The sequence below is a fragment of the Lepus europaeus genome, chromosome X, assembly GCF_033115175.1.
Source record: "Lepus europaeus isolate LE1 chromosome X, mLepTim1.pri, whole genome shotgun sequence".
Classification (NCBI taxonomy): domain Eukaryota; kingdom Metazoa; phylum Chordata; class Mammalia; order Lagomorpha; family Leporidae; genus Lepus; species Lepus europaeus.
The window spans coordinates 91,269,862-91,297,786 of NC_084850.1; the positions used below are offsets into that span (position 1 = coordinate 91,269,862).

The 27,925-nt window shown below is 40.8% G+C and overlaps 1 protein-coding gene across 2 annotated transcripts; it reads left to right on the plus strand.

Annotated features, from left to right (window-relative positions):
• The first annotated feature begins 635 nt into the window (after window positions 1-635).
• Window positions 636-27,743, plus strand: ZC4H2 (zinc finger C4H2-type containing). Of its 2 annotated transcripts, XM_062183590.1 has the most exons (5): window positions 636-798; window positions 22,605-22,776; window positions 24,093-24,265; window positions 25,054-25,216; window positions 26,291-27,743. In XM_062183590.1, exons 1-5 carry the CDS (start codon window positions 746-748, stop codon window positions 26,402-26,404), a joined length of 675 nt encoding a protein of 224 aa, XP_062039574.1. In that variant the 5' UTR covers window positions 636-745; the 3' UTR covers window positions 26,405-27,743. The 2 variants fall into 2 exon arrangements, with proteins under 2 accessions (XP_062039574.1, XP_062039575.1); XM_062183591.1 differs by lacking the exon at window positions 25,054-25,216.
• The last annotated feature ends 182 nt before the right edge of the window (window positions 27,744-27,925 follow it).

A 27,925-nucleotide genomic window follows, 5' to 3' on the forward strand; every position in this document is an offset into this window, starting at 1 on the left:
TATTTTATTTTATTTATCTTTGCCTCATCCAGTGTCTCCCTCAGTACCTCCTTCATCGACTAGCAAAGTCTGAGCTCAGTAACTTAAATAGATGGGTAACTGGAATGAAGGAGGTCCCCCCCCCATCATCATTTCCCCAAGCCATTGTAGCTGCCTACTCCTCCCTTCCTCCTCTTCCCCACCTCCACCACACTTCTATTTGAATAGCAAAGCTACTAGTCCCCAGGTAGCAGCTAGAACACTCCACATCACAAAAACGAATTCCTTTGCAGATTTCTCTCCCAGCCCCAAGGAGTAGAGTATTAGCAACTTCTGGTAACCTTCTGGGGGTGGGTAGGTGTGAGGGTCCCCAGAGGGGTGTGTATGGGTATGTCTCTTGTCTCTCCAGCTGACTTCAAGAGTATTTTCCCCCATTTTTCGGCCAACGGGCCAGAGGAGAATCCTCATTCCCTTATACTCCTCACAACCTTTGACATAATTATCTGTGACAAATTGATTTAAAGTGCGGCTGCAGGAAGAGAAACAGGCATATCTCGCTTGGCCTTCTGGGAGTTGTAGTCCTATAGGGCCCCGGGCTGCCTGGCTGGCCCTGGAGCTGCGGACTACAGCTCCCAGGCCTTCTCCAAGCCCCTATCGCACAGCCTCAGAGCCCCAAGCCGGGAGGAGGTGGCTACATTGTGTCTATTGTATCCCTTGGCTGTTGTATTTGTACATTTCTCGGGACGTGAAATTGAGAGTGAAAAGCATGGCAGATGAGCAAGAAATCATGTGCAAATTGGAAAGTATTAAAGAGATCAGGTAAGTGGTACGTTGCAGCGTCCTTCCCTGCCCCCGCCCCCTCATCCCTCGCTGCGGGAAAAGGCTGAGTTACCAATGAAAAGTATCTATTGTTGGGCTACTCGCAAAGGGGAGCTGGAAAGGGGCCCATTCACCACAGACTTTCAGGTGAGGTGAGGATAAGAGGGGGTCTGGGAACAATCAAAACTGAGTTGAAGAGGAAGGGAAAGAGGGAGGGAGGGGGAGAGAGAGAGGAGCGATGAGGACGGGGTAGGGGGGAGGTGGGTAGAGAGTGCAAGACACTGGGAGAGACTTGTTGACAGGCGAGGCTGAAAAGCGCAGATGGAGGCGTATGGGGTTGGTCCCAGGACAGCTTTATTCTTCTTGGGGTGGGGGTGGGAGTCAAGATCGGCACTCATGGGCACAATTTTTGAAGTACTTATTGGCTTAGAGGTGTCTCTGGCACCTTGCTGTTTAGGAGTCGATTTTTGCCCCCTCCTAGTCTCTCGTTCAACTTCAGGACCTGGAGCCAGGGAGAGCTTTTTGAGGACCAAGTCCAGCGCGTTAGGGCTGTGGCTGAGGGGCGGGCGTGTAGGTTGTTGCGGAGGAATCCCGGCGGGCGGGTGCTGGAAGGATGGCGCGCGCTCGTTTTCCTTTCACTCACTCGCCACTTTCTTCCTATCCTGCGCTCCAGAGGCGGGTGGGAGCGATGGGGACTCAGGATGCGGTAGCGGAGCTGATGATGGAATCCCAACAGCTGCTCAGAGGAGCTGGAGGTGCCGGGCTGGTGTGTCGGCCGAGTGGGAGTTGCCGGCATCCGGCATCTGAGACCGGGTTGCTCTGCTAGCAGCTTAGGCTAGGCAGTGATGTTATCTTTGCTCAGAACACAATAGCGCCGTCTGAGCTGACTGCGTGGGCCAGCACTAGGCCTTCCTTCACCTTCGCTGTTCTGCCCGAGCCTCTGGTCCAGCCCCTACCCTCATTCTGAGTGCCCTGGCTCAGGCCATCTCCTTGGAGTGTTTTCCAGGAATCTGGGGATAAGGTGTGAAGAGTATCAAGTGTGTCTCTTTAAGAAATAAGACTGTCACTATGAGATTTAACCCTTAGAGTGCCTTGTGAGGCCTATAGATGGTGTTGGTGGTGATGAAGCACTGTGGCTGCTTCTTCCTCTGGACAGGTTGTGTCTCTTCTGCAGGGTAGAAAAGGAAGGGGCGTGTAGTTTATTGAGCCCTGGTTTTCCAGGCCCTTTGACTTTCTTGCACTCATTTCATCAAGGAACTTCCTACTCTTCCTTTACAATATGGAGGCTCAGAGAAGTTGGGTGACTTTCCCAGAGCCACCCAGCTTGAAAACGCCACATTAGAGAGCAGAGATCCTGCTCTTCCCACTATGTCCAGCAGAAGGTCTGAGAAAGAGGGGGTTATTATTTAGTTTTTTTTTTCTGCAAAAGCATCAGGAGATAGTGAGACACCTCAGTGCAAGAGGATGCCAGTTGTCACAATAACAATGCAGCTAATAAAAAACTTAGGCTTGCAAGTGGAAAGCCTAATTTTCTACTCATACCTGGCTTTGAAAGAACCCTATCCTATCCCCAGAGAAAGACTATTTGAAAGCAAATTTAATCTCCAACGAACACAGACCTGTCCTAGTGAAAACCAACTGGGGAACCATGACTTCTACCCTCACCAGCGGTAACCAGGAGTTTGTACTCGGCTGGCTAGGATGAGATCAACAGAGAGTTGGAGAGAACTTCCGCCCCCTAACCAGCAGTAACAACCCAATGTAGATGTCAGGAGAGACTTAGTGGAGAGACTAAGCTTCTGCTCTTCTTCAATCGATACAAGAGTGCCAGAGGAGGCCTGCTAAAACAAAACAAATATCCAGAGTATCTAACTTTTGAAATATTTCATTTTATTTATTTGAAAGAGTTACAGAGAGAGAGAGAGAGAGAGAGAGAGAGAGATATGTCTTCCATCTACTGGTTCACTCGCCAAATGGTCGCAATAGCTGGAGTTGGAACAATCTGAAGCCAGGAGCCACGAGTTTCTTCCAGGTCTCCCGTATGGGTACAGGGGTCATATTCTACTGCTTTCGCAGGCCTTTAGTAGGAGCTGCAGTGTCCAACTTTTAATAAAAAGAAACCACTCATCACACCAAGATACCAACTTGAATACAGACAGCTGCCAATACTGAGGTGGCACAGCTGTTAGAATTATCTGACAAGGATTTTAAATTATCCACCATAAAAATGCTTCACTGAGCAATTACAACACACTTGAAACAAATGATAAAATAGAAAATCTCAGCTGAGTCTCCAAATAGAAATATGAAATATAAAAGATAACCAAGTGCAATGTTTAGAACTGAAAAATACAACAACAATGATCCATGAAACCTCAGTGAATGAGCTCAACAGCAAAGTGGATAAGACAGGAAAAAAAATCTAACAGCTTAAGAATAAAACAATAGATTTCACTGTAGGACCATGACAAAAACTTCAGAATTCATACCAACAGATTCTCTGAAGGAGAAAGATGGTATAGACTGAAAAAGTACTTGAAGAAATAAGGACTAAAAGCTTCTCAAAAGACATAAACTTCCACATTAAAGAAGCTGATGAAACACCAATAGGATCAGCAAAAAAGAAACCCTCCACCAGAAACATGGTAGTCAATCTTGTGAAAACAAGAGAAAAAACAAAATTCTTGAAAGCTGACAAAGACAATATCTTACCTATACCTACAATGGAAAATAATTAGAATGACAATTTTCTTGTCAGAAATTGACAGGGCCCTAGCAGGAAGGGGGAGAACATTGTTTGGGTGTTAAAGGAAAAGAACGGTCAATCAAAAATTATGGGCCAGAGTTGCGGCACACGGGGTTAAGGTGCTGGCCTGCAATAATGCCAGCATCCCATGTGAGCACTGGTTCAAATCTTGTCTGCTCCACTGCTAATGGAGCTAATTAGCTCCCTGCTAATGCATCTGGGAAAGCAGTAGGAGATAGCCCAAGTGCTTGGACCCCATGCGGGAGGCTCAGAGTTCCAAGCTCCTACCTTCAACCTGGCCCAGCCCCAGCCATTGCAGTCATTTAGGGGAGTGAACCAGCAGATAGAAGGTCTGTTTGTCTGTTTCTCTTTCTCTGTCTCTCCCTCTCTGTAACTCTGCCTTTCAAATAAATAAATAAATCTTAAAAAAATATGATACCCCTAGTGATAACTAAGGAAAACTAAGGAAACTTCTCAGTAAATCTACCCTAAAAGAATGACAAAAATAGTTTTTTCAAATGGGAAAAAGAGAGAATCTTGAAACACCAGAAAGGAAGAACAAATACAGTAAGCAAAAACATGATTAAATACAGTAGACTTTCTTTTATCCTCTTCAAGTTTCTTAATTATGTTTGACAATTGAATCAAAGTGTATAACATTTTCCAATGTGATTGGAAATATTTATGACATATATATATATATATATATATATATATATATATAAACAGGGAAGTATAAAAGGATGTGAAGAGGAGAGAAAGTTTTCATACTTCACTAAAGCTAGTAAAATGATAACATCAGAAAACTACAGTAAATGATGTATATGTAGTGCAGTGCTGAGTGACAAACACGGAAAAAGCCAAAGACATTATAAAGAAATCAGAATAGAGTTCTAAAAAAAAATTCAAGTTAAGCACAGTAAAACAGGGCAAAAAAAACAAAAACTGAAAACAGAGGTGACAAACAAAGCAAAAAAGGTAGACTTAGTCTGAACATCATCAATAATTAAAAATGATCTACATACATCAATTAAAAGTGCAATTGGCAGAATGGATTTTAAAAAATATAACTTAACTGTATAACAAACTCACTTCACATATAATGGCAGGGGTAAGTTGAGAGTAAAAAGATGGGAAAAGATACCATGAAAGCATTAATCAAAATAAAACAGGAGTAACTACATTATTATCTTATAAAGTAGACATCAGAGTAAAGAAAAACCCCAAGGACAGAGAGATACATTATGTAGTGCAATGGGTCAGCCCACCAAGAATACAACACAATTCCAAATGTGTATGTTCCAAAAGTGATTTAAAGTGTTTCTGACAATGACAAAAGTTAAATCACTTTGTTGAGGATTTTAAACTACAAATATCTACTTATTGTTCACATATGGATGGATAAACACATATTTATCCAGAGGAAAGGAAAAGTACTGCAGAAGGGAACTAACATTTGTTGAGTACCTACTAATTCAAAAGCTGTTGGCTCATTTAATCTTTACTTTTCCTAGTGAAAATCTGTGGTAAGAATTAATATTCCCATTTTACAGATAGGGATACTGAGGCTCAGAGACCTTAGGCAACCTCTCCCTGGTTGCACAGCTAAGAAAGGAAGAATGAGAGATGGACATTCACTCTAGAGATAAATCTAGGCTTGACTCCAGCTTCTGTAATACAGACCCTGGGAGGCAGCAGTGATGGCTCAGGCAATTGGGCTCCTGTCACCCATGTGAGAGACTGGATGCACAGTCCCAGCCAATGTGGACATTTGGGGAGTGAATTAGCAGATGGGAACACTTTCTTTCCCTTTCACATACATAAATAACCATGTTAAAAAGGAAGCAAGAATATATCCTACTATTCACATGGCACATATATTTCATTGCCATTAATTGCCATTACAAATGCTGACAATGTGAATAGCCATTGTTCACAATTCTTCAACTGCTCTAAATTGTAATTATTAATATCTTAAATGTTTTAAATTATCAGCAGAAAAGCTTATTTCTGTTAAAAAATTAATGTTTTCTGGGATGAAGCAACTGTGATGATGGCATTCTTACCTAACTACCTAATGAAGTCAAACTAACAGCCTTACACACACCCAGACACAGGTTCAGAAATAGACATATTTGGGGCCGGCACTGTGGCGTAGCGGGTAAAGCCGCTGCCTGCAGTGCCGACATCCCAGATGGGCACTGGTTTGAGTCCCAGCTGCTCCACTTCTGATCCAGCTCTCTGCTATGGCCTGGGAAAGCAGTGGAAGATGTCCCAAGGCCTTGGGTCCCTGCAAACACGTGGGAGAACTGTAGGGAGCTCCTGGCTCCTGGCTTCGGATCAGCACACCTCCAAGCCATTGCGGCCAATTGGGGAGTGAACCAGTGGATGGAAGACCTCTCTCTCTCTCTTTCTCTCTCTCTCTCTCTCTCTACTCCCCTATCCCTCTCCTTCTCCTTCTCTCTCTGTGTAACTCTGAATTTCAAATGAATAAGTAAATATTAAAAAAAGAAATAGACACATTTATACTCAGCACTCAAGTGTGTCAATGATAGAATTTGTAGTGGCAAAAGCTTCAGAAATGGATTTTCTCACCACAGGTCATTCTGTGCTTCTTCTTGTATCACATGCCCAGCACTGTCTTTCCTCCCAACCAACTCCAAAATCATGGTGCAGATCTCAACCTCCAAATCCCACACTGGTTGATTTTTTCCTGTGTATTCTTTGGGCTTTCAAACAGTGGTGGAAAGGTAAGTGGATAAGAGGAACAGAAATAAAAAGAAGGGAGATAGAAAAGAGGGAAAGCAAGGGCATAGTAATGAGGCTGAGAAAATGAGTGCAGCTACTATTATGTGAATGAGAACACTTTAATAGCTCCCCATGTGCATTCCAATATTTTTTAAAGATTTATTTATTTATTGGAAAGGCAGAGTTACAGAGAGGCAAAGGTGGGGGGAGGGGATCTTCCATCTGCTGGTTCACTCCCCAAATGGCTGCAATGGCCTGAGCTGGGCCTATCCAAAGCCAGGAGCCAGGAGGTTCTTCCAGGTCTCCCATGAAGGTGCAGGGGCTCAAGGACTTGGACTGTCTTCTGCTGTTTTCCCAGGCCATAGCAGAGAGCTTTTTCTCTTCTCCTCTACATTAGCCAGCAAGGAGTAATTGGAAGGAAAGTAGGCAGCTGAACATTTTTTAAAATTTTATTTATTTATTTACATTTTGTTAGAGAGAAAGAGAGAGAGAGAGAGAGAGAGATTTTGCATCTACTAGGGCTACTGGTTCACTCCTCAAATGTCTACAGTTAGGGCTGGACCAGGTCAAAGCCAGTAACTTGATCTTTTTTTTTAAGATTTATTTATTTGAAAGGCGGAGTTACAGAGAGGTAGAGAGAGAGAGAGAGAGAGAGAGAGAGAGAGAGAAAGGTCTTCTATCCACTGGTTCACTCCCCAGATGGTTGCAACAGCCAGAGCTGTGTGATCTGAAGCCAGGAGCCAGGAGCTTTCTCCGGGTCTCTCATGTGGGTGCAGGGTCCCAAAGTCGCAGGCCATCCTCCACTGTTTTTCCAGGCCACAGCAGAGAGCTGGATTGGAAGAGGAGCAGTAGAGACTTGAACTGGTGCCCGTATGGAGTGCCAGTGCACAGGCCAGGGCTTTAACCCACTGTGCCACAGCGCCGACCTGGTATGTTCTATTTTACCCTGAACATTCGTGATTCAGTTGTGAGAACAACTCTTTTGGCTTTTTCCACGACTTTAAGTCCACCACATGTTTGAAAGTTCCTTGAAGTGACAGAAAGGTGATCAAGTTCACAGCACCAGATTTTCTGCTTTTTGATTTTGTGGTCTTGAGCAAGTCACTTCTCTCAGTCTCAAATTCTCCATCTATAAAAATGAAGCTAAATATATCTTCTTACTTAGTTGTGGTGAAGATTAAATTCAATAGCATATAAAGTTCCTATCAGAATTGCTGGAACATAGTAGACACCACAAATGTAATAGCTGTTATTATTAAATAAAATCTTGGGTCCAGCACTGTGGTGTAGCATATTAAGCTGCTGGTTGAGATGCTGGCATTCCATATTAGTATGCTACCATATCAGAGTCTGAATCTGAATCAGGTGCTCTGCTTCCTATCCAGCTCTATGATAATGCACTTGGGAAAGCAGCAAAGATGGCCCAAGCACTTGGGACCCTGTCACCCACTTGAAAGACCAGGATGGAGTCCCTGGTTCCTGGTTACAGTCTGGCCCAACCCAGACCATTGCGATCATGTGAACCAGCAGATGGAAGATTTTGTCTCTCTCTCTTTTTCTCTCTCTGTCTTTGTCTTTCCCTCTCTCTCTTTTCCTCTCTCTCCATTTCAAATAAATAAAAAATAAAATCTTTATTAACACCCAATTACTTCCTAGTTCTTGGCACTTACAGACTGTTAATAAATGTTAACTAGATGAATGAAATTCTCCACACTCAGAGTGATGTGTTTCCTTCTGTGAAGCTACTGCTGTTGTAATTAGTTCCCTGGATTTACCACCTATTTGCACTCAGTTTTTTTTTTTTTCATTCCGTATGTAATTGCTTAGTCCTTCTAATCAACCGTGTGTTGTGATATGTGGTATGGAAGTTGAATAGAGAAAGATGGTAAAGGGCCAATCTCTAGAAGGCTCTAATGTATGTAATTATACTTATTTCAAATTACTTCATATATAAGTCTTTACATTTAGAGGACCCAGAGACCACACACATGTGTTCTGTGCTAGTCTCTTTCCCATTCTGAACCTTTGTTTCTGCAACTCTGAAATGAAGTGGATGTATTGATTGGTGGCTTTGAAATAATGTTCTGAGGATCCCTGGGAGTTCCAGTGAGGTTCATAAAGAATCACTATGGTAAAAACAGGTGGGAGTTTATGTGAAGAGAGAAGAAGGATTTGGGAAACCCCTTTTCCACTTGAACCATGATAGTTGTGATTTTTTTTTATTTTCCATATCGGATCTCAATCAATTTTATTTTATTTTTTCAATCAATAATTTTAGTTGAAAGAAGGGATCTTCTTATTTATCACACACAGGCACTAGCAACACTCTTGGGTAAATAAAACTGGTTTAATAACTTTTTTGAGTGCTTGTTTGATGGGAGTTCTAAAGAGAAGGAAGCCAGTAAGTGTGTATAGCTAAGCAGTGACTGACATAGTGCCCTCTGCACATTTGACAAAGGCAGGTAGTTTTTTATTTAGAGTTAATCTTACCTCAAACAACCCAGTTGCTAGACAGAATATGGAAGACTGGATATTAAGTGTTAAGCCTAAGGAACACAGTAAAGGCAATAATCCCCAAAGGTGAAAATTCTCTGTTTCTTTTTTCATTGTTAACCTCTAGCACATTCTACCCATATACTTCAATCAACAAACTACTCAAAAATCCATTCCTTTTGACAAGTCATTTCACAAGCAGAGGAGTAGAAAGAGTTTAGAATTTGGGTTCAGAGGGTTTCAGGTTTAGATTTAATTCTGGGTGCAATGGAAAGCCATTATAGTACATTTAAGTTGTAAATTTAAGTTGAATCATAACTTACAAACCACAGAATTGTCAATTGTAAGTAAACAATTCAATGATTTTTTAAAAATAAATTTACAGAGGAAGCATTGAGATGATGCAATTTTAGGCTGTTTCTGCCATCCCAAAATGAATCTTAATGCCCAGTTTCAGTCAATTTCTTTTCCCACTCACAAGCACAGGCAACCTGTAATATACTTTCTGGCTCAATATATGTGTCTTTTCTGAAAATTGTCTGGAAATGGTGTTATAAAAATGTGGTTTTCTGTCACTTAGCATGTTGTTTTTGAGATTCATCCATGTTGTATCAGGTGTCAGTATTTTGTCCCTTTTGTTGATAAATAATCTCTCAGTGCATGGGGATAGCACATTTTTGTTGTTCACTCACAAGCTGATGAACATTTCTGTTGTTTCCACCTTTTTGGATCTTATGAATAATGCTACTCTGAATATTTGCATACAAGTCTCTGTGGAAGCATGTTTTCATTTCTTCTGCTTAGATACCCAGGGGTGAAATTTCTATTTCACGTGACAAGTACCTGAATAACTTCTTAAAATACTTAAAAAATATTTTTGAAAATTGCCCCAGTTTCCATCCCCAGAAGCAGTGAGTAGATGTTCTAGTTTCTCTACATCCTCAACAATATTTGTTTCTGTCTAAAAATGACATCAGAGTTATCTTTGTTGTATGAAGTGTGGTCTCATTGTCTGTTTTCCTGGTGACTAATCCTGTTGAACATCTCTTCATTGGTTTATTTGCTTCCCATATATCTACTCTTGGGTAAAGTGTCTATTCAAAAGTTCCAATCAATTTTTTAGTCAGTTTCAATCTACTGATTGTCATTTGAGTGTTCTTTATATTTTGTGACTGTAATTTTTTCAAATGCTTACTTTACAAAGATGTTCTCCAAGTCTGTAATTGTCTTTTGGAATTTCTGATAACTAATGTTGATAAAGAAACCTGATTTATCAGATTTTATTTTGTGGATCACGAATTTTTTAATCGTATAAAATAATTCCTAGGTCATAGTCACAAAGATTTTCATCCTATGTTTTCTTTCAAAAAATTTTTTGAGTTTTATTGTTAGATGTATGATCTATTTTCATGTAAGTTTTGAATATGGTACAAGGTACGGGTTGGAGTTTATTTTTTATTTTTATAGTTTTGCATATTGATGTCCAATTGCTTCAGAACTATTTGTTGAAAATACTATCCTTTCTCCACAGCATTGCTTTTGAACCTTTGTCAAGATTTAGTTGTCCATACATTGGCAAATTTATTTCTAGTTTCTGCTCCATTGATCTGTTTGTTTATGTTTATACCAGTGTTTTGCTGTTTTGTTCACTGGGCTTTTATAATAATCCATGAAATCAGATAGTGTAAGTTCTACAACTTTGTTATTGTTCAGAATTAATTTTGGTATTATATGCCCTTTAAATTTCTTTATGAATTTTTAATTTCACTTATCAGTTTCTGCCTAAAATTTCTTGGGATTTTAATAGGATTGCTTTGGAACTATAGTTTAACTTTTTGGATTTTGCCAATGTGAAATCAAATAATGTCCTATTACTCTTCCAGGATCAAATCCAATATAGCACATTGCATTTTTATGATTCCATTTTAACCTCCTTTATTAACTATAAGTCTTTGTCATTATTTCAGTAGTTGTTTTAGGGTTTATGATATACGTATTAAACATTGCGATTTTTCTTCAGTTGAGCTTATTTTATTGCATGTATAGCGTAAGAACTTACAACACTATTATTTCGCCTTTTCTGGTCTCTGATATTACATTATGTTTTTTAGTTGAACCCATTGGTTACCTCTTTAGTAATTTAAATAATGAAGAAAAGAGTCATCACATTTTTCCATGTAGTTACAATTTTCAGTGCTCTTTATTCCTTTATGCATGGTTTCCTCTGCTATCAGTTTCCCTGTGCTTGTAGGACTTCCTTGAACATTTCTTTTGATGTAGGTTTGCTGGTGATGTAGTATTTCAGCTTTTCTAAGCTCAAAAAGTTAACATTTCATCTTTATTTTTCAAAGTTATTTTCACTGATTAGATAACTCCATGTTGACAAGGAATTTGTCAGTACTTCAAAGTGACCCACCTTTTTTTAAAAAAAAATATTTATTTTATTGAAAAGTCAGAGTTACACAGAAGAGAGGCAGAGAGAGGGAGAGAGAGGTCTTCCATCCTATGGTTCATTCCTCAATTGGCCACAACTGCTGGAGCTGCACCAATCTGAAGCCAGGAGCCAGGAGCTTCTTCTGGGTCTCCCAAGCAGGTGCAGGGGTCCAAGGACTTGGGCCATTTCTACTGCTTTCCCAGGCCATAGCAGAGAGCTGGATCAGATGTGGAGCAGCCGGGTCCCGAATTGGCGCCCAAATGGGATGCCGGTACTGCAGGCGGTGGCTTTACCTGCTGTGCCACAGCGCTGGCGCCGCTTCTATCATTCTTTATTCCTCTGTATATAATATGATTCCCTGCCCCCCACCCCAGTTGCTTTTTACATTTTCTGTATATCAATGGTTATGAACAATTTGATTACAATCTCATTTGTAAGGTTTTTTTTTTCATACTTCCTGTGCTGTGGTTTGTTGAACTTAATTAGGACATATATAGCTTTCACTAAACTGAGAACATTAAAAAGTTTTTATTTGAAGTGGGGGAGAGACAAGGAAAGAGAGAGAGAGGGAGAGAGAGAGAGAGAGATTTTCAATTGGCTGATTTATTTCCCAAATGCTTGCGACAGCCAGGGCTGGGCCAGGCCAAAACCAGGAACCTGGAACTCAATCTGGGTCTCCCGTATTGGTGGCAGAGATCCAATTATTTGAGCTGTCATCTGTTGCCTCCCAAGTATGCAATGGCAGAAAGCTGGATTGGAAGCAGAGCCAGGACTTGGAAACAGGTGTTTTAACTGCTGTGCCAAATGCCCACCCCCAAATTAGAAGTATTTTACCCATTAATTCTTCAAATATTTTTCTTTCTTCCCTCCTTGTTGGTTTTCAGTTACCTGTGTTTTATTTATTTATTTTTGGTTTGATAATCATACTTACTGTGAGATCTACCCTCTTAATATATTGTTCAACTAGAATCATGATATTCTACTGTGGCTCTCTTGATGTTATTCATCTTGCAAAACTGAAATTTTATTTTCTTTATTTTTTTTAAATTTATTTGAAAGGCAGAGTTACACAGAGAGAGGAGAGACAGAGAGAGAGGTCTTCCATCCACTGGTTCACTCCCCAATTGGCTGCAATGGCTGGAGCTGTGCTGATTCGAAGCAAAGAGCCAGGAGCTTATTCCAGGTCTCCCACACAGGTGCAGGGGCCTAAGCACTTGGGCCATCTTCCACTGCTTTCCCAGGCCATAGCAGAGAGCTGGATTGGAAGTGGATTATCCAGGTCTCGAACTGGCGCCCATCTTGGATGTTGGCACTGCAGATAGCAGCTTTACCCGCTATGCCACAGTGCCAACCCCCAAAACTGAAATTTTATACACAGTAAATATTAGCTCTATATCTTCTCCTCTCCCCAAACCCTGGCAACCACTATTCTACTCTCTGCTACTATAAATTTAAATACTTTAGATATCCCCTGTAAGTGAAGCTTTTGTCTTTCTGTAATTTATTTCATATAATATTATGTCATCAATTATTATCTGTGTTGTCACATATTGTAGGATTTCCTTCCTTTTTATTTTATTTTTTAAATATTTATTTTTATGTATTTGAAAGGCACAGTTTGAGAGAGAGAGAGAGAGAGAGAGAGAGAGAGAGATTGATTTTCCATCTGCTATGCTAGTTCACTCCCCAGGTGGTCTCAGTGATTAGGGCTGGGCCAGCCTGAAGCCAGGAGCCAGTAGCTTCTTCCGGGTCTCCCATGTTGGTACAGGTGGTGAAGCACTTGGGCCATCTTCCACTGTTTTCCCAGGCCATAGCAGAGAGCCGGATGCAAAGCAGAACAGCTGGGATGTGGACAGGTGTTCCAACATGGGATGCTAGCATTGCAGGTGGTGGCTTAACCTGCTGTACCACAATCCTGGCCTTGATTTCCTTCCTTTTTACAGTAATCATTGTATGAATATAACACATTTTATCTAGTCATTTGCTAATGGGCATTTGTTTTTTTCCATATTTGCGCTATTGAATACTGTAGTGAACATGGGAGTGCTGATATCTCTTAGAGATCCTGATTTCAATTCTATTAATAAATATCCATTATATGATAGTTCTATTTTAAGTTTTCTAAGTTCTGTTTTATTTTTAGCTTATTCATAATAAATTACACATATTTATGGGCAATAATTTTATGTTTTGATACCTGTATTCATTGTGGAATAATCTAATCAGGGTAATTGAGATATCTGTAAGCTCAGATTTTTATTTTATTTGTGGTGAGAATAAAGTCCCTCCTACCAGCTATTTTTAAATACACAATAATTGCTGTTATTTATTATCACCCTGCCGTGCAATAAAACTCTAGAACTTATCCCACGTATATAACTTTAACTTAGTTCGCACTGACTCAACCTCTTCCCCCACCATCTTCCCCAGCCTCTGGTAACTTTCATTCTGCTGTCTATTAAGTGTCCTTCAAAAGCCTAATGTATAAAGAAAATTGTGGTACACATACACACACACGCAAACACACACACCGGAATACTATTCATCCATAAAAAAGATGTGAAATCCTGTCGTTTGCAACAACATAGATAAACTTGGAGGACATTCTGTTAAGGGAAATAAACCAGGCACAGAAAAACAAATACCACGGCTCACTAGGCTAATCCTCTGCCCCGGTACCCCGGGTTCTAGTCGTATGTTATTTTTGTATCCTAACTTCACTAAATTTGTTTATTAGTTTTAACAAGTTTTTGTTGTTGTTTGAATTGTTTAGGTTTTTACCTTATAAGATCAGGTCACCTGAAAATAGGCATAATTTTACCTGTTACTTTCCTATCTGGATCTTTTTTTTTTTTTGACAGGCAGAGTGGACAGTGAGAGAGAGAGAGACAGAGAGAAAGGTCTTCCTTTTGCCATTGGTTCACCCTCCAATGGCCGCCGCGGTTGGCGCGCTGTGGCCGGCACATCGTGCTGATCCGAAGCCAGGAGCCAGGTGCTTCTCCTGGTCTCCCATGCGGGTGCAGGGCCCAAGGACTTGGGCCATCCTCCACTGCACTCCTGGCCACAGCAGAGAGCTGGCCTGGAAGAGGGGCAACCGGGATAGAATCCGGTGCCCCAACTGGGACTAGAACCCCGAGTGCCAGCACCACAGGCAGAGGATTAGCCTATTGAGCAGCGGCACTGGCCCTATCTGGATCTTATTTCTCTGTGTTACCTAAATTTGGCTAGGGCTTCCAGTACTATGTTAGAAAGAAGTCAGCATCCTTGCCTATTCATGGGCTTTCAGTCTTTTACCATTACATATTGAATCAGTTGTAAGCTTTGCATATGTGGCTTTTATTATGTTGAGATAATTTCCTTCTATGCCTAATTGTTGATGAAAAAATCTGCAAGATCATCTCAGGATACATTCTCCTACAAGTCTCTAATTGGGTGTAACTTTCAATGCCTTCCCATTGCTCCAATTTTCTGAATGAAAACACAGATAGAAGGGCCCAAATGTACTACTAGTAGGAGTGTGAACTGGTGTAGCTATCCTCTTCAGCAAGTTGGCACTGCTTACTCAAAATAAGGATATGCATTACCCTTGTCCATGAAATTCCACTCATGGTATACATCCTTAACCCCAAAGTTACTGAGATAAGTACAATATTCAATTAAGTGCTGCCTTAGAAATGTAGAGATGGAAGCAAAGTGGGACTCTATCCCTCAGAGAACCAGAAGATAAAATGTGGTCAATGGCTATGTGTAGAAGCAAGAAATTGTGGGTCTGGACCTCAGAGTGCTAAGTAAAAACTATATTTTAGAATTATATTTCTATCATTTATATATAAATATATATTTAAAATTTGAAATCCATGCATTTGTGGAACCTTCAAAAAGTTCAGGTAAAAAGCATATTGTGAAAACATTGTGTATGAATTTCAAGTTTCTATTTTCCACAAACTTTTTGAAGTAACAATATATATGTGTGTGTGTTTGTGTGTGTGTGTATGAATGTCTACTCAATGTGTCATAGCAAAATACCACAATATACCACAGAGTGGGTGACTTAAACAGCAGACATTTATTTTCCCACATTTCTGGAGGCTACCAGTCCAGGATCAAGGTTCTGGAAACTTTAGGGTTTTTGAGAATTTTCTTCCTGTCTTGTAGATGGCTACTTTCTTATTGTAGTCTCATGTTCATACTTTGTAAACTCAATATAGCAAAGATATCAATCTTCCCAAACTGATGAACAGACTTAATGATATTCCCATCCAAATCCCAGAAAAAATTTGGTAGATACATAAAAGATTATTCTAAGCTTTGTATAGCACAGGAAGATAGAGCAGCTAAAGCAATTTTGGAGAAAATCTAGTGGGATGTATCACACTCTTGATTTCAATACTTCTTATATAGCTGTGGTAATTAAGATTGTGCAGTATTGGTGAAAGGAGAGACACACAGTCCAATGGAATAAAATTTAGAACACGAAAACTTACCCACAGAAGTATAACTTTGACAGAGGTGCAAAAACAATTCAGTGAATGAGGATAGTCTCTATGTCAAGTAGTGCAGGAGCAATTGGGTAGCCAAAGAAAAAAACTCCACCTAAATGTCACATCTGTTATAAAATTAATTATGAATGAAGATGTAAATCTAACGATATGACTTTTCATAGATAGTGTAGAAAACTCATAGAACCTAAGGCTTGGTGAATAGTCTTATGATAGCAAAGCAGGCTGTATAAAAGAAAAATTCAATAAATTAGACTTCACAAAAAATCATGAATGTTTGCTAAAGGCCCTGTTAAGAGGATGAAAAGGCAAGCTACTGAGAAGGAGAAAATATTTGCAAACCAAATATCTGACAAAGGACTCATATCTAGAATATATAAAGAAGTTTTAAAACTCAAAGGTGAGAAAAATAATGCAATTGGATAATGGGTCAAAGGTCTAAACACATTTCATGGAAAACAACATACAGATGGAAAAGTAGTACATAGAATGGTATTCAGCATTGCTATCCATCAGGGAAATGTAAATTAATATCACTTTGAAGTATCACTGTGTGCCTATTATGACAGTTGAAATAAAATGGCTGGATTGATAGGACGACTGGATCCCTCACACATTGAAATGGTACAGCCATTCTGGAATAGTTGGCAGTTTCTTGAAAAACTAAACCTGCAATTACTTAATAATTGTAATCTTGGTCATTTATACTAGAGAAATGAAAATTTATGGTTACCCTAAAATATGTACATGAATATTCATAGTGACTTTATTCATAATTGGCCAAAAATGGTGTGAACCCACTTGTTCTTCAGTGGACATTGTGTAGGATTTCCAGTGCATGGTGATAATAAAGAGTAGACCAAATTTATTTTGTTCTATTTTTACCTTTTAACTTTCATTTTCAAAATTTAATTTATATTTATATAAAGGGAACCAATTTCATGTATTTCTTGTATGCAATTTTAAGCACATAATGATACTTCCCACTCCCTCCTTCCTTTCCTTCTTTTTTTCCTTTCAAATTTGTGATAACATACTTTCTTTTTTATTTTTTATAAATTTTTAAAAGATTTATTTATTATTTGAAAGTCAGAGTTTTACACACACAAACACACACACACACAGAGAGAGAGAGAGAGAGAGAGAGAGAGGCCCTCCATCCACTGGTTCACTCCCCAAATGGCCACAACGGCTGGAGCTGTGCCGATCTGAAGCCAGGAGCCAGGAGCTTCTTCCAGGTCTCCCATGTGGGCACAGGGGCCCAAGAACTTGGGCCATCCTTCACTGCTTTCCCAGGCCACGGCTGAGAGCTGGACCAGAAGTGGAGCAGCTGGAACTCAAACTGGTCCCCATATGGGATGCTGGCACCACAGGCGGTGGCCTTACCCACTATGCCGTAGTGCCAGCCCTGATAACATACTTTCAATGTACTTTATAATCACAGGCTTAATCATCCACTAAATAAGGAATTCAACAAGCAGAAAGTAGAGACTACTATTCTGCAGAGGTATAGACACAGGCTATAAATAATAATTAAATCTCAAGATGTCAGTTTTGCTCATCTACATTACATGTTTTTGTATTCTGTGTATTAGCTACTGCAAATCAGAGAAAACATAAGACATTAATATTTTGGTGTCTGGCTTACCTTACTAAACATAATGGTCATCATGCACCCTTTATTGTCTGCACACAGGGTAAACTGCTCCCACTGCTCCTGTCCTTGCTACACAACTGCTGAAAAGTAACAGCAGCACCATTGAAGCCTCTGATGATACTGCTGTTCCTCTGCTGAAGCATGAGCAAGGCTCCCCCCTGAGAAAATGACTTTAGAAATAGCAAAATAGAAGCAATTTCTGAAAGCCATCTTCAGAACCTTGTTCCCTTCCCCTAATCAGGAGTCTTGGCCCTTTTGCCCTTTTGTCAGGATCTCTGATCCTTGCTATTTCTTGTCCCAGTGAGCAATTGACAAATGATCCAAAACACCTTGGATAGACATTGCAGCTACCCTGTGCCCTATACCCAAAGAATGAAGCTGTCATCTTGCTGGGGACAGCCCTTCTCCCCATAGAGAGCAAATGTCTTAGGTTGATTGAAGGAGCCTTTGTGCCTTTGATTTTTCCATGTCTACTGCAGCAACCAGCAGGTGAAAGCCTTTGGTGTATTTTTATTTAATTTGGGATTGCACTGACTTCTACCTGACAACATGGGTTGTATAAACAGAAGTAGAGAAAGTGAATTAAAGGTACAAAGACAGTTAGGTCTACACTTCGCTGATTTCTATTAAGTGTCTGTGGGAGAGAACTTTCACCCCGATCTCATTTACTGATAATTGCTGCCATATTAATTGAATTGATTTACAATTTAGGAAGGCTTGGCTCAGCCCTGTGTACTGCCATTGTTTACATTGACATTATGAGGTGGCTTATGCTAATGTTTATTATATTAATTAATTAATTAATTTTAAAGATTATTTACTTGAAAGATTTATACAGAGAGAGAAGGAGAGGCAGAGAGAGAGAGAGAGAGAGAGAGAGAGGCCTTCCATCTGCTGGCTCACTCCCCAGATGGCCACAAAATGTGCTTAATCTGAATCCAGGAGCCAGGAGCTTCTTCCGGGTCTCCCACGTGTGTTCAGAGGCCCAAGGATTTGGGCCATCTTCTACTGCTTCCCAAGGCCATAGCAGAGAGCTGGATAGGAAGTGGAGTAGCCGGGTCTTGAACTGGCACCTTTATGGGCCAGCACTGCAGGCGACAGCTTTACCTGCTATGCCACAGCGCCAGCCCCTATATTAATCTTAATAGCTGATAATAAATGACTACTCATGACAGTGCATGTATATGTATCTGTGTGCGTGCACCACACGTGCATGCATGCACATGCCCACCCACACATGCACACACACTATACTTCCTGTAGGTTCTTTGTAACAAAGTACAAACCACTGTGATGAAGGTGATAACCACGGTATAATTGTTGGCAGAGTGGGAGAGGGAAGGGCACTATCATTTGTTGATTGCCCACTCTGTGCCACATACTCTGCTTGGGAACTTTACATGTCTTAGCTTATTTAATACTCACACATAACCTGTAAAGTAAGTGCAATTATTATTCCTGGGTCACTGATGAGGAAGCCAAGGCTGAGAAAACTGAAGTAAGATGATTATGTACTGTTACTTTCCTGCTGCTTAAAAATCTAAAAAAATTTCTCTTTCTGGTCTCCAGACTGGGTTGCAGCCCCTACAAACCTCCCTAGTTCCATCTAGGCCTCTCTTGCTCTTGCAGTAGATGCTGCTACTACACTGGTCTTTGTGCAATGCCTTTAATGTGACATATTTCCCTGCTTTGTGACCATTGCTCATGCTGCTCCCTCTGCCTAGAATGCTCTTCTCTGTGTCCACTTCCTATCACCAGCTAACTTCTGTTCATTCTCATTGATAAATGTTGGTTGAATGAGTGTATATTTAAACTCTCTATAATTGGTACATAATAGGTGTGCAAATTAAAATATACATATAGTTGTCATTACTATTGCCCAAGGGCAAATACCTAGTCAGGAGCAGAACCTGGATTTATAGTTAGGTATGAATCTAAATCACCTACTCATTTCATGATGTGACTGCTACAAAAATGGGTTCTTGGCCCAGCACTGCCCTAACTGGCTGTCTGACATAGAGTGAGACAGTAAACTACTCTGAACCTCAGGTTTACCATCTGTGGAAGGGTAGGCAAAGTTCAGATTGCTTTGTATGTAACCTGGAATAGGAGGAGAAGTCTGGATTGGAGACTATCTAAATAAATAAATGACCAAATAAATAAATAAATGACCAAATAAATAAATGACCAATTCAAATCAGTATCATCCCTTTGCAAGATAGTTAACCAGGTATACCAAGAGCTGTCCTCAATATTCTTATAGTTCTCAGTATGGTAATTTCAGTCAAAGGCAGTGTGGAGTAAAAGTTGATAATATGTAGGATTTGGTGTTAGCCCTGGGTTAAAATACCCAATTTACTAATTCTGTGATCCTGGGCAAGTTACTAATCTGAACTTCAGTTATCTTCTCTACAAATGGGATAGTATCCATCCTTTTACCCTTTTCTAAGGTAAAAACAGTATAATAATATGTAAAGAATCTTTTTCAGTAATAGAAAGAAAACCTCCCCCCATCCTATCCCCTAACACAGTTCTTTCTCTCGTTCTGTGTCATGGAGGGCTAATTCTCAAGACAGGAGCCAACAGACAATTCCGGAAAAGGAGAGAGGGACTGAAGCCAGGCACAGGCAGATGTCAGAGAGCACAGTCATCTGTGGAGCTAGAGCACCTGTGTGATAGGCTGAGGCAAAGGGGAGGCAGAGAAAGGAAATGCCAAATACAAGTAAGTAGCTAGTGGTGAGGCAAGTCCTGAGATCCAGAAAATAGGGAGCCACTGGGAGGACAGCAAAGTGCTTAGAGGACCCTCCTTACAAAACTTTGTGAGTCTCTCCTAAAGACAAGCTTCAAATGTTCCTAAGGGCCCTTGGGACCACATACTCTGCCACTTTCTTTTCTTGTTTATTCACGTGCATGTGTATTTTGAAATTGCAGTCTTAATGTTCGTTCTTTTTCATTCAGTGTCTCTTCAATATTTTCCATGTCACAAATCTTTACAGGTTGCCAAATATCCTGTTTTTGTCCATATCCAGAAAACACAAGCATCTTAACTTCCTGCTTTCTTTTTTTAAAAATTTTATTTAATAAATATAAATTTCCAAAGTACAACTTCTGGGTTATAGTGGCTTTTTTCCTCCCATAACGACCCTCCTACCCGTAACCATCCCATCTCCCACTCCCTCTCCCATCCCATTCTTCATCAAGATTCAATCTCAATTATCATTATATATAGAAGATCAATTTAGTATAAATTAAGTAAAGATTTCAACAGTTTGCACCCACACAGAAACACAAAGTATAAAGTACTGTTTGAGTACTAGTTATACCGTTAATTCACATAGTACAACACATGAAAGACAGAGATCCTACATGGGGAGTAAGTGCACAGTGACTCCTGTTGTTGATTTAACAATCGACACCCTTATTTAATGACATCAGTAATCACCCGAGGCTCTTGTCATGAGCTGCCAAGGCTATGGAAGCCTCTTGAGTTTACCAATTCCGATCTTATTTAGACAAGTCCATAGTCAAAGTGGACGTTCTCTCCTCCCTTCAGAGAAAGGTACCTCCCTCTTTGATAGCCTGTTCTTTCCACTGGGATCTCACTCGCAGAGATCTTTCATTTAGGTTTTGTTTTCGTTTTCTTTTTCTTTTTTCTTTCTTTTTTTTTTTTTTTTGCTAAAGTGCCTTGGCTTTCCATGCCTAAAGTACTCTCAAGGACTTTTTAGCTTGATCTGAATGCCTTAAGGGCTGATTCTGAGGCCAGAGTGCTGTTTAAGACATCTGCCATTCTATGAGTCTGCTGTGTACCCCACTTTGCATGTTGGATCGTTCTCTCCTTTTTAATTTTTTCAGTTAGTATGAACAGACACTAGTCTTGTTTATGTGATCTTGTTGACTCTTAATCCTTTCATTAAGCTCAATTGTGAACTGAAACTGATCACTTTGGCTAGTGAGATGGCATTGGTACATGCCACCTTGATGGGATTGAATTGGAATTCCCTGGCACATTTCTAACTCTACCGTTTGGGGTAAGTCCGATTGAGCATTTGTAGAACTGTACATCTCCTCCCTCTCTTATTCTTATATTTAACAGGGACCACTTTTCAGTTAAAATTTAAACACCTAAGAATAATTGTGTGTTAATTAAAGAGTTCAACCAAGAGTATTACGTAGAACAAAAAAAAAATACTAAAATGGATAAAGTATTAAGTTGTTCGTCAACAGTCAGGACAAGGGCTGATCAAGTCACTGTTTCTCATAGTGTCCATTTCACTTCAACAGGTTTCCTTTTTGGTGCTCGGTTAGTTGTCACAGATCAGGGAGAACATATGATATTTGTCCCTTTGGGACTGGCTTATTTCACTCAGCATGATGTTTTCCATATTCCTCCATTTTGTTGCAAATGACTGGATTTCATTTTTTTTTACTGCTGTATAGTATTCTATAGAGTACATATCGCCAGTCTTCTGTTAACATCCTGCTTTCTTAACGTGCTTTCTTAGAATAAATTCCTAGTATATTGTAGGAGGATTGCTAAGCCACAGGGTATACAATTTGAACTAAACAAGGAGAAACAGGTTTTTGCTTTTTTATGAAGGGAAAGAAATGACCCACAATAGTTTCATTTCCCTTCTTCTTTCAGAATTGTTGAGTAGACCCTCTAGAGCTGTGCTTTCTATTATAGCAGCAATTAGCCACATGGCTGATTAAATTTAGAATTTAATTGGAATTAAAGCTCAAAATTCATTCCCCCACTTGCATTAGCTACATTTCAAGAGCTCAGTAGCTACATTTTCTTAACGGCTAATGTATTGGAAAGCACAGATACAAAACATTTTCATAACTGCAGAAAGTTTTTTGGACAGTGCTTCCCTAGAGTTTCTCAACAGATCACTGTTGGCATCTTGGATGCGAGTTCTTTGTGGCTCAGGGAAAGCTATTGCACGTGCTCTCCCTTGAATTAATCTAAGAGCTAAAACTTGCTGCATATTTGCAAATGTTATGGGAAAAAGAAATAACCCCATTTGAGACACATGGAGCTTTCATTTTAGAACAAAGCATCTCCTAACATTTTGGGGATGATTTCGCGTTGGCTTTTCCTGAAGAGAGGGAGGCTTGGAAAGATGGCTTAGAAAGAAAACCCTGTCCTCTAGCCTAACTCTTGTATACTATAGTTCCATCTTTCTCCATTCTCCTGTTGGCCTGTTTTCTGCTTTTTGGGAATTACAGGAATAAGACTCTGCAGATGGAGAAGATCAAAGCCCGTCTGAAGGCTGAGTTTGAGGCACTTGAGTCAGAAGAGAGGCACCTGAAGGAATACAAGCAAGAGATGGACCTTCTGCTACAGGAGAAGATGGCTCATGTAGAAGAACTCCGCCTAATCCATGCTGACATCAATGTGGTATGTGGCTGGCTACCTGGAGCCCACCTCTGGGCCCTTTGAGGAAGAGACAGTAGTAAGTGCTATGGCCTTTCCTGGAGATGTGCCTGTGGCCAACCTGGGGGAGCAGGCATCAAGTTGTGGTGAAGTGGAAGAATCTAGAAGTTCTAAGATCCAGCCCTGGCTCTGGGACTGACTTACTGTATATAACCAACAGTTCCCTTCTCCTTGGGCCTCTTTTTCCTTCTCTGCACTATAAGAGGGACTCAATAACCTATAAGGGCTCTTTCAGCTCTGATGTGTTCTCATTTTGGGATTCTAGGAGTAGAAGGCTAGCCCTGGAGCCCTGGAGACAAGCCAAACAGGCAGCTGCTGCTGGGGTATAGCTTAAAGTGCTACAGAGCTTCCAACTAGATTGAACAAATCATCTCTGCCTGCCTACCAAATAAGGGTTCCCTCATTAAAGACTATCCTTGGGAGATTCTTGGAATACAGGAAATTAACTGTTTGTCAAGGTAATAAGCTTCCTTCTTTTGTAGTTATCCAAGCAGGGTCAGAATGGCCACCTGTCTGGGCTGTTGTATTGATTATTCCTTCACCAGGAAGGCGGTTGGAGATGCCGATGTATAAGTTACTTTCCAACCCTTAGAGCCTATGACAATGGGAAGTATTTTTTTTCACTCTTGAAGGAGCTGTTTCTATTCTTGAGATCAAGTCACTTCAGTGGTAATACTCATTTCTGATGTTATCAGGCGCAGGATCTTAAAGAAAATATAAACGAGGTTTGAGCAGTATGCACTTGAGATTTTCTGTTAGAGATCACAGAATTCTGAGTTTCATGAGGAATTGGCAGCTTTGCTTTGCTGCCAATTAGCAAAGGATACAGTGCAAATGAAATGAGCAAGAATGATTGAGAATCTAGGCCACTGTATCCCAAAGAAGTATTTCCCTGGGGAAATCCCTTCTTCCCTCTGAGTCTCCATTCTCTGACCTGTAAAATGGTAATGTGGTGTACTGGCCATTTCATCTCTAAGATACTGCATTGGAACACCACTCTTTACTAAGCCTTTGCTCCATTAGCTCCTATACTGAGTGCTTTATATCTATTTGATCATTGAATATTCACCAAGATTGCATGATGTAAGCATCATTACTATCACCATCATGCAGATGAAGAAATTGAAGTTTGACAAGAGTCACATAGGGAGGACATAACAAATTGTGAACTTGAATATAGATTGATCTGGCTCTGGAGTCTGTGCCATTACTAACTCAGCTGTAGAGCCTTTCGGAGAACCTGGGGATCTTTTCTCTGTCTACCTCACTTTATTTTTCAGATGGAGAACACTATCAAACAGTCTGAGAATGACCTAAATAAGCTTCTAGAGTCCACTCGGCGGCTGCATGATGAGTATAAGCCGCTGAAGGAACATGTTGATGCCCTGCGCATGACTCTGGGCCTACAGAGGCTGCCTGACTTGTGTGAAGAGGAGGAGAAGCTCTCTTTGGAGTAAGTCGACTGCCCCTTGACCCCAGCACATACCCCCCACATGTACACACGTGTATGTGTACAATACCCCAAACCTGGCCTGCATATTGGGGTACTTAGTTCTATCTTGGACCGATCAATGACTCATTTCATGACCCTGGACACATTTCTGCACTAAGCTGTTACACCAGAAGAAGGATGGTTAGACTAGAATCACCAGGTGGCTTTTAAAATCCTTTGTGTGATTTTGACAGCATAATATTATATCTGTGATTCCTGTGAGGTCAATTCAGTCTAGAGGGGGTTTTCAGAAACCTTTGAAAACACAAAAGCTGGAGCTTTCATAGTCCTGAGGACTAGCCCGAGACTTTACCTCAAGACCAAGAGTTAAGAATTAGGCTCAAAGAGACAGAGTTTGGCTGAGTAGAAGGAAGTGTTTCTTAAAAGTATAGCAGGTTGCCTGTGGAAGTTGTGAGCTCCCTATTTCAAGAGGTATGTCAACATAGGCCTGAGGACACTTAATTAGGAATATTGCAAACTAGCATGGGACAAAGAATATGACTAAGGATCTTGCTAGCCCTGGGATTTCTTGATTTTCTGGGTCTGTCAGTGTCAATAAGTAGGAAGAATACCCTTGCCAAGAGACAATGGTCCTAGCACCAAGGGAGAAGAGCCTTGTGTTGGGGGAGGGTACAGGAACTTTCTAGAGTGAGCCATACACAAACCATAGTTCTGTGGCATGGGGTATTTAAGAGGGGCAAGGTTCTCCTTGCTTTCAGAATGAAAGCCAGTGTCTCTCATCTCCAAAGTTACTTTGAGAAGCAGAAAGCAGAGTGGCAGACGGAGCCTCAGGAGCCCCCCATCCCCGAGTCCCTGGCCGCCGCCGCCGCTGCCGCCCAACAACTTCAAGTGGCTAGGAAGCAGGACACTCGGCAGACAGCTACCTTCAGGCAGCAGCCCCCACCTATGAAGGTGAGTGAGCTGGGTAGGGGTCATGGAAGAAGCAAAGTATCCTCCCATGAGAAGTCAGTGGGAGGCTGGATGTCCGGTCTGGGTCTTGTTTATTTTTGGCCTTCCTTAAAGAACTTTTGCTTGTGGCACAGAGGAAGGGGAGGCATGTCTGTGTTATTTTGGACCCTGCATTCCCAGTGGGTTACAAGTACAGGGAGACTGATGAGTCCTCTAAAGTTAAAAACATGACTCTTACCTAAATTTATAATGTGCATGTGTCATAAATTAGGAAACCAGCAGGAGTACAAAGCAGGTTCCAAGGGCATTTGAGGAGCTGATATTTATATGGTCACGAAAGGAATGCTGAAATAAATTTGTAAAGTGAGACACAGACCTGGTTTATGTCCTACCGGACGATAACACGGCAACCTTTGTGATTACCTTTTATTCCTAATAGAATGAATTTGCATATTTTCTGGGGAAAAAATGCAGCCTATCAGTGTAACATCACAGAGTGTGGGCCCTGATCAATAGTAAACGGTCAAAGGGCCTTCTTCTGAGGTAGAGTTCAGCAAAGTATAGCATGCTGGCCAAGTCTCATCTGCTCCCTATTTTTCTTTAAAGTTGTATGCACACATTCATACAAGTTTGTTTATGTACTGTCCAGAGCTTCTTTCACATAATATAGTTAGATTTGAGTAGTTGGAACAAAGACCATGTAGCATAAAAATCTAAAGTATTTAATGTCTTGACCTTTACAGAAACAGTTTGCTGACCCCTGCCCTAGAAAATGAAATAGTTCTTGGATCAACTTCATTAATAATGTTGCAGTAATTGTGAATGGATATATAGTCCTCCTTTTGCCTTATTTCCAAGTTTTTCATATGTTTTCTCAATACTGCTTTCTGACCTGGGATTGTATTTTTCACTCCCATCTTCTATGGCCTCCACGAGTTCTGTTCTCTATTTGGCTCTTATTTATTGATTACCATTGCTTCCTGATAGAAAATCACAATTACTTTCTGGGCCCCTGGGGATCGTAAGTCAGATCTATGATCTTACCACTAATGTTATTTGTCCTGTGCCCTCCACCAGGCCTGCTTGTCATGTCACCAGCAAATTCACCGGAATGCACCTATATGTCCACTGTGCAAAGCCAAGAGTCGATCTCGAAACCCCAAAAAGCCAAAACGGAAGCAGGATGAATGAAGAGAAAGAGAACACATGAAACTCTGCTGATCAGAACCCCTCCCTTTGGCCAGAGTTATTGATGTCCTGATGTGAAACAACCAGTTCCCACCCCCACCAAGTCTCCTATTTAATGTGATGGAAGCACAACTCCTCTCTCACTTTGCTCTTTTTCTTTCTGCTCTTGGGATTTCTGGTTTAGGAAGAAATGTGGTTCAGGTGTTAATGACAGCGTGTCTTTTCTCCCACCCACATTTCAACCCCTGCCATTTGGAGCTAAGAGAAGGGCAAAGATCCTGGACATGATTCTCTGTCTCTCGTGCCTCGGGCCTAGATCCTGAGGAGCTGTAGGGTTGAGTGCTGGGGAAGACCCCTATCTTGCTTCAAGTAAAGGTTCCAGTGTTTCCTCTCCCTGTACTCTTGCCTTAGACTTTGAAGGGACAAGCAGTCCTCTTGCTGGACTTCCCAACAGGCTGGGTGCATATATCTCAAACACTCCTATGCTTATCTCTTTCTTAAGGCCCAGAGGTAGCTTGTACAAGCCCTCCTTTTTGTATTCATTTGGAAGGTCTGGCTGTTACTCTATAGTTCCCTCCACCATGTCCCCTGGATATACTAAATTTCTTGGTTGCCATGCTGTATCTCTGAAGATGCTGAGATCTGCAGGTCTTTGTCCTATATCTCTAGTCCTTGCAGACCCAAAGTAGAAGTTCCCCATGGTGAAATGAGGGAACCAGACCCATTGTACAAGTCTTGTCTAACTCACTGCCTAAGTCACTGGGGATGAAGGCTCTGCTGTAGGGGCTGTCTTAGGCTGAGTGCAGCCCCAGACTAACATTTGTGTTGACTTTTATTCAATGTTTACCTGCCCAGTGGTATTATCATAGAGGGAGAGGAATGGATTTAGATTCAAGTAAGTGCCAATCTCACTTTACCCATGCAAGTGGGTAGGAATTTCCCTCCATTCATCTCTCTCTCTCTCTCTCTCTCTCCCTTTCTCTCTTATCTTTCTTTTTCTCTCTCAGGTCTGCCCTCTTCTGTGGATTGTGCAGGTGGTCTCCCCTCCCAAAAGATGAGAAACTAGGCTCCCCAGACCCTACAACTCTCCTCTCCCCCAAAGCTAGGTCTCCTTGTTATGTCATTCTTGAACTTAAAGGATGGGCTTGGAGACTAGCTAACTGAAAAAATTTTAGGTCCAGGTCTCAGTCCCTGAATGGGGAGGGGAATATTTTTCCTTCCTTTCTTAACTGTAGTTTTAAGTTGTCACAGTGTCTATGTGTTCATAATATAAAATGTTCCTTGGCTCTTTGATAGTAAGAGTATTAAGTCTTACAAATTCTTTTAAATAAACATGTCTTCATTAGAGTAAATGCTGACTGAGCATCGACTGTGTACCAGATAATACAAAAGGTATGTAATGCCATCTACCCTTCAGGGTAGCTCTTCTATGCTCTTACTCCACCTTACAAATGAAAAAGCCAGGCACTGCAGCACAATCACTCACCCAGTTTTCATTAACATCTTCTGTTTATTCAGCACCCA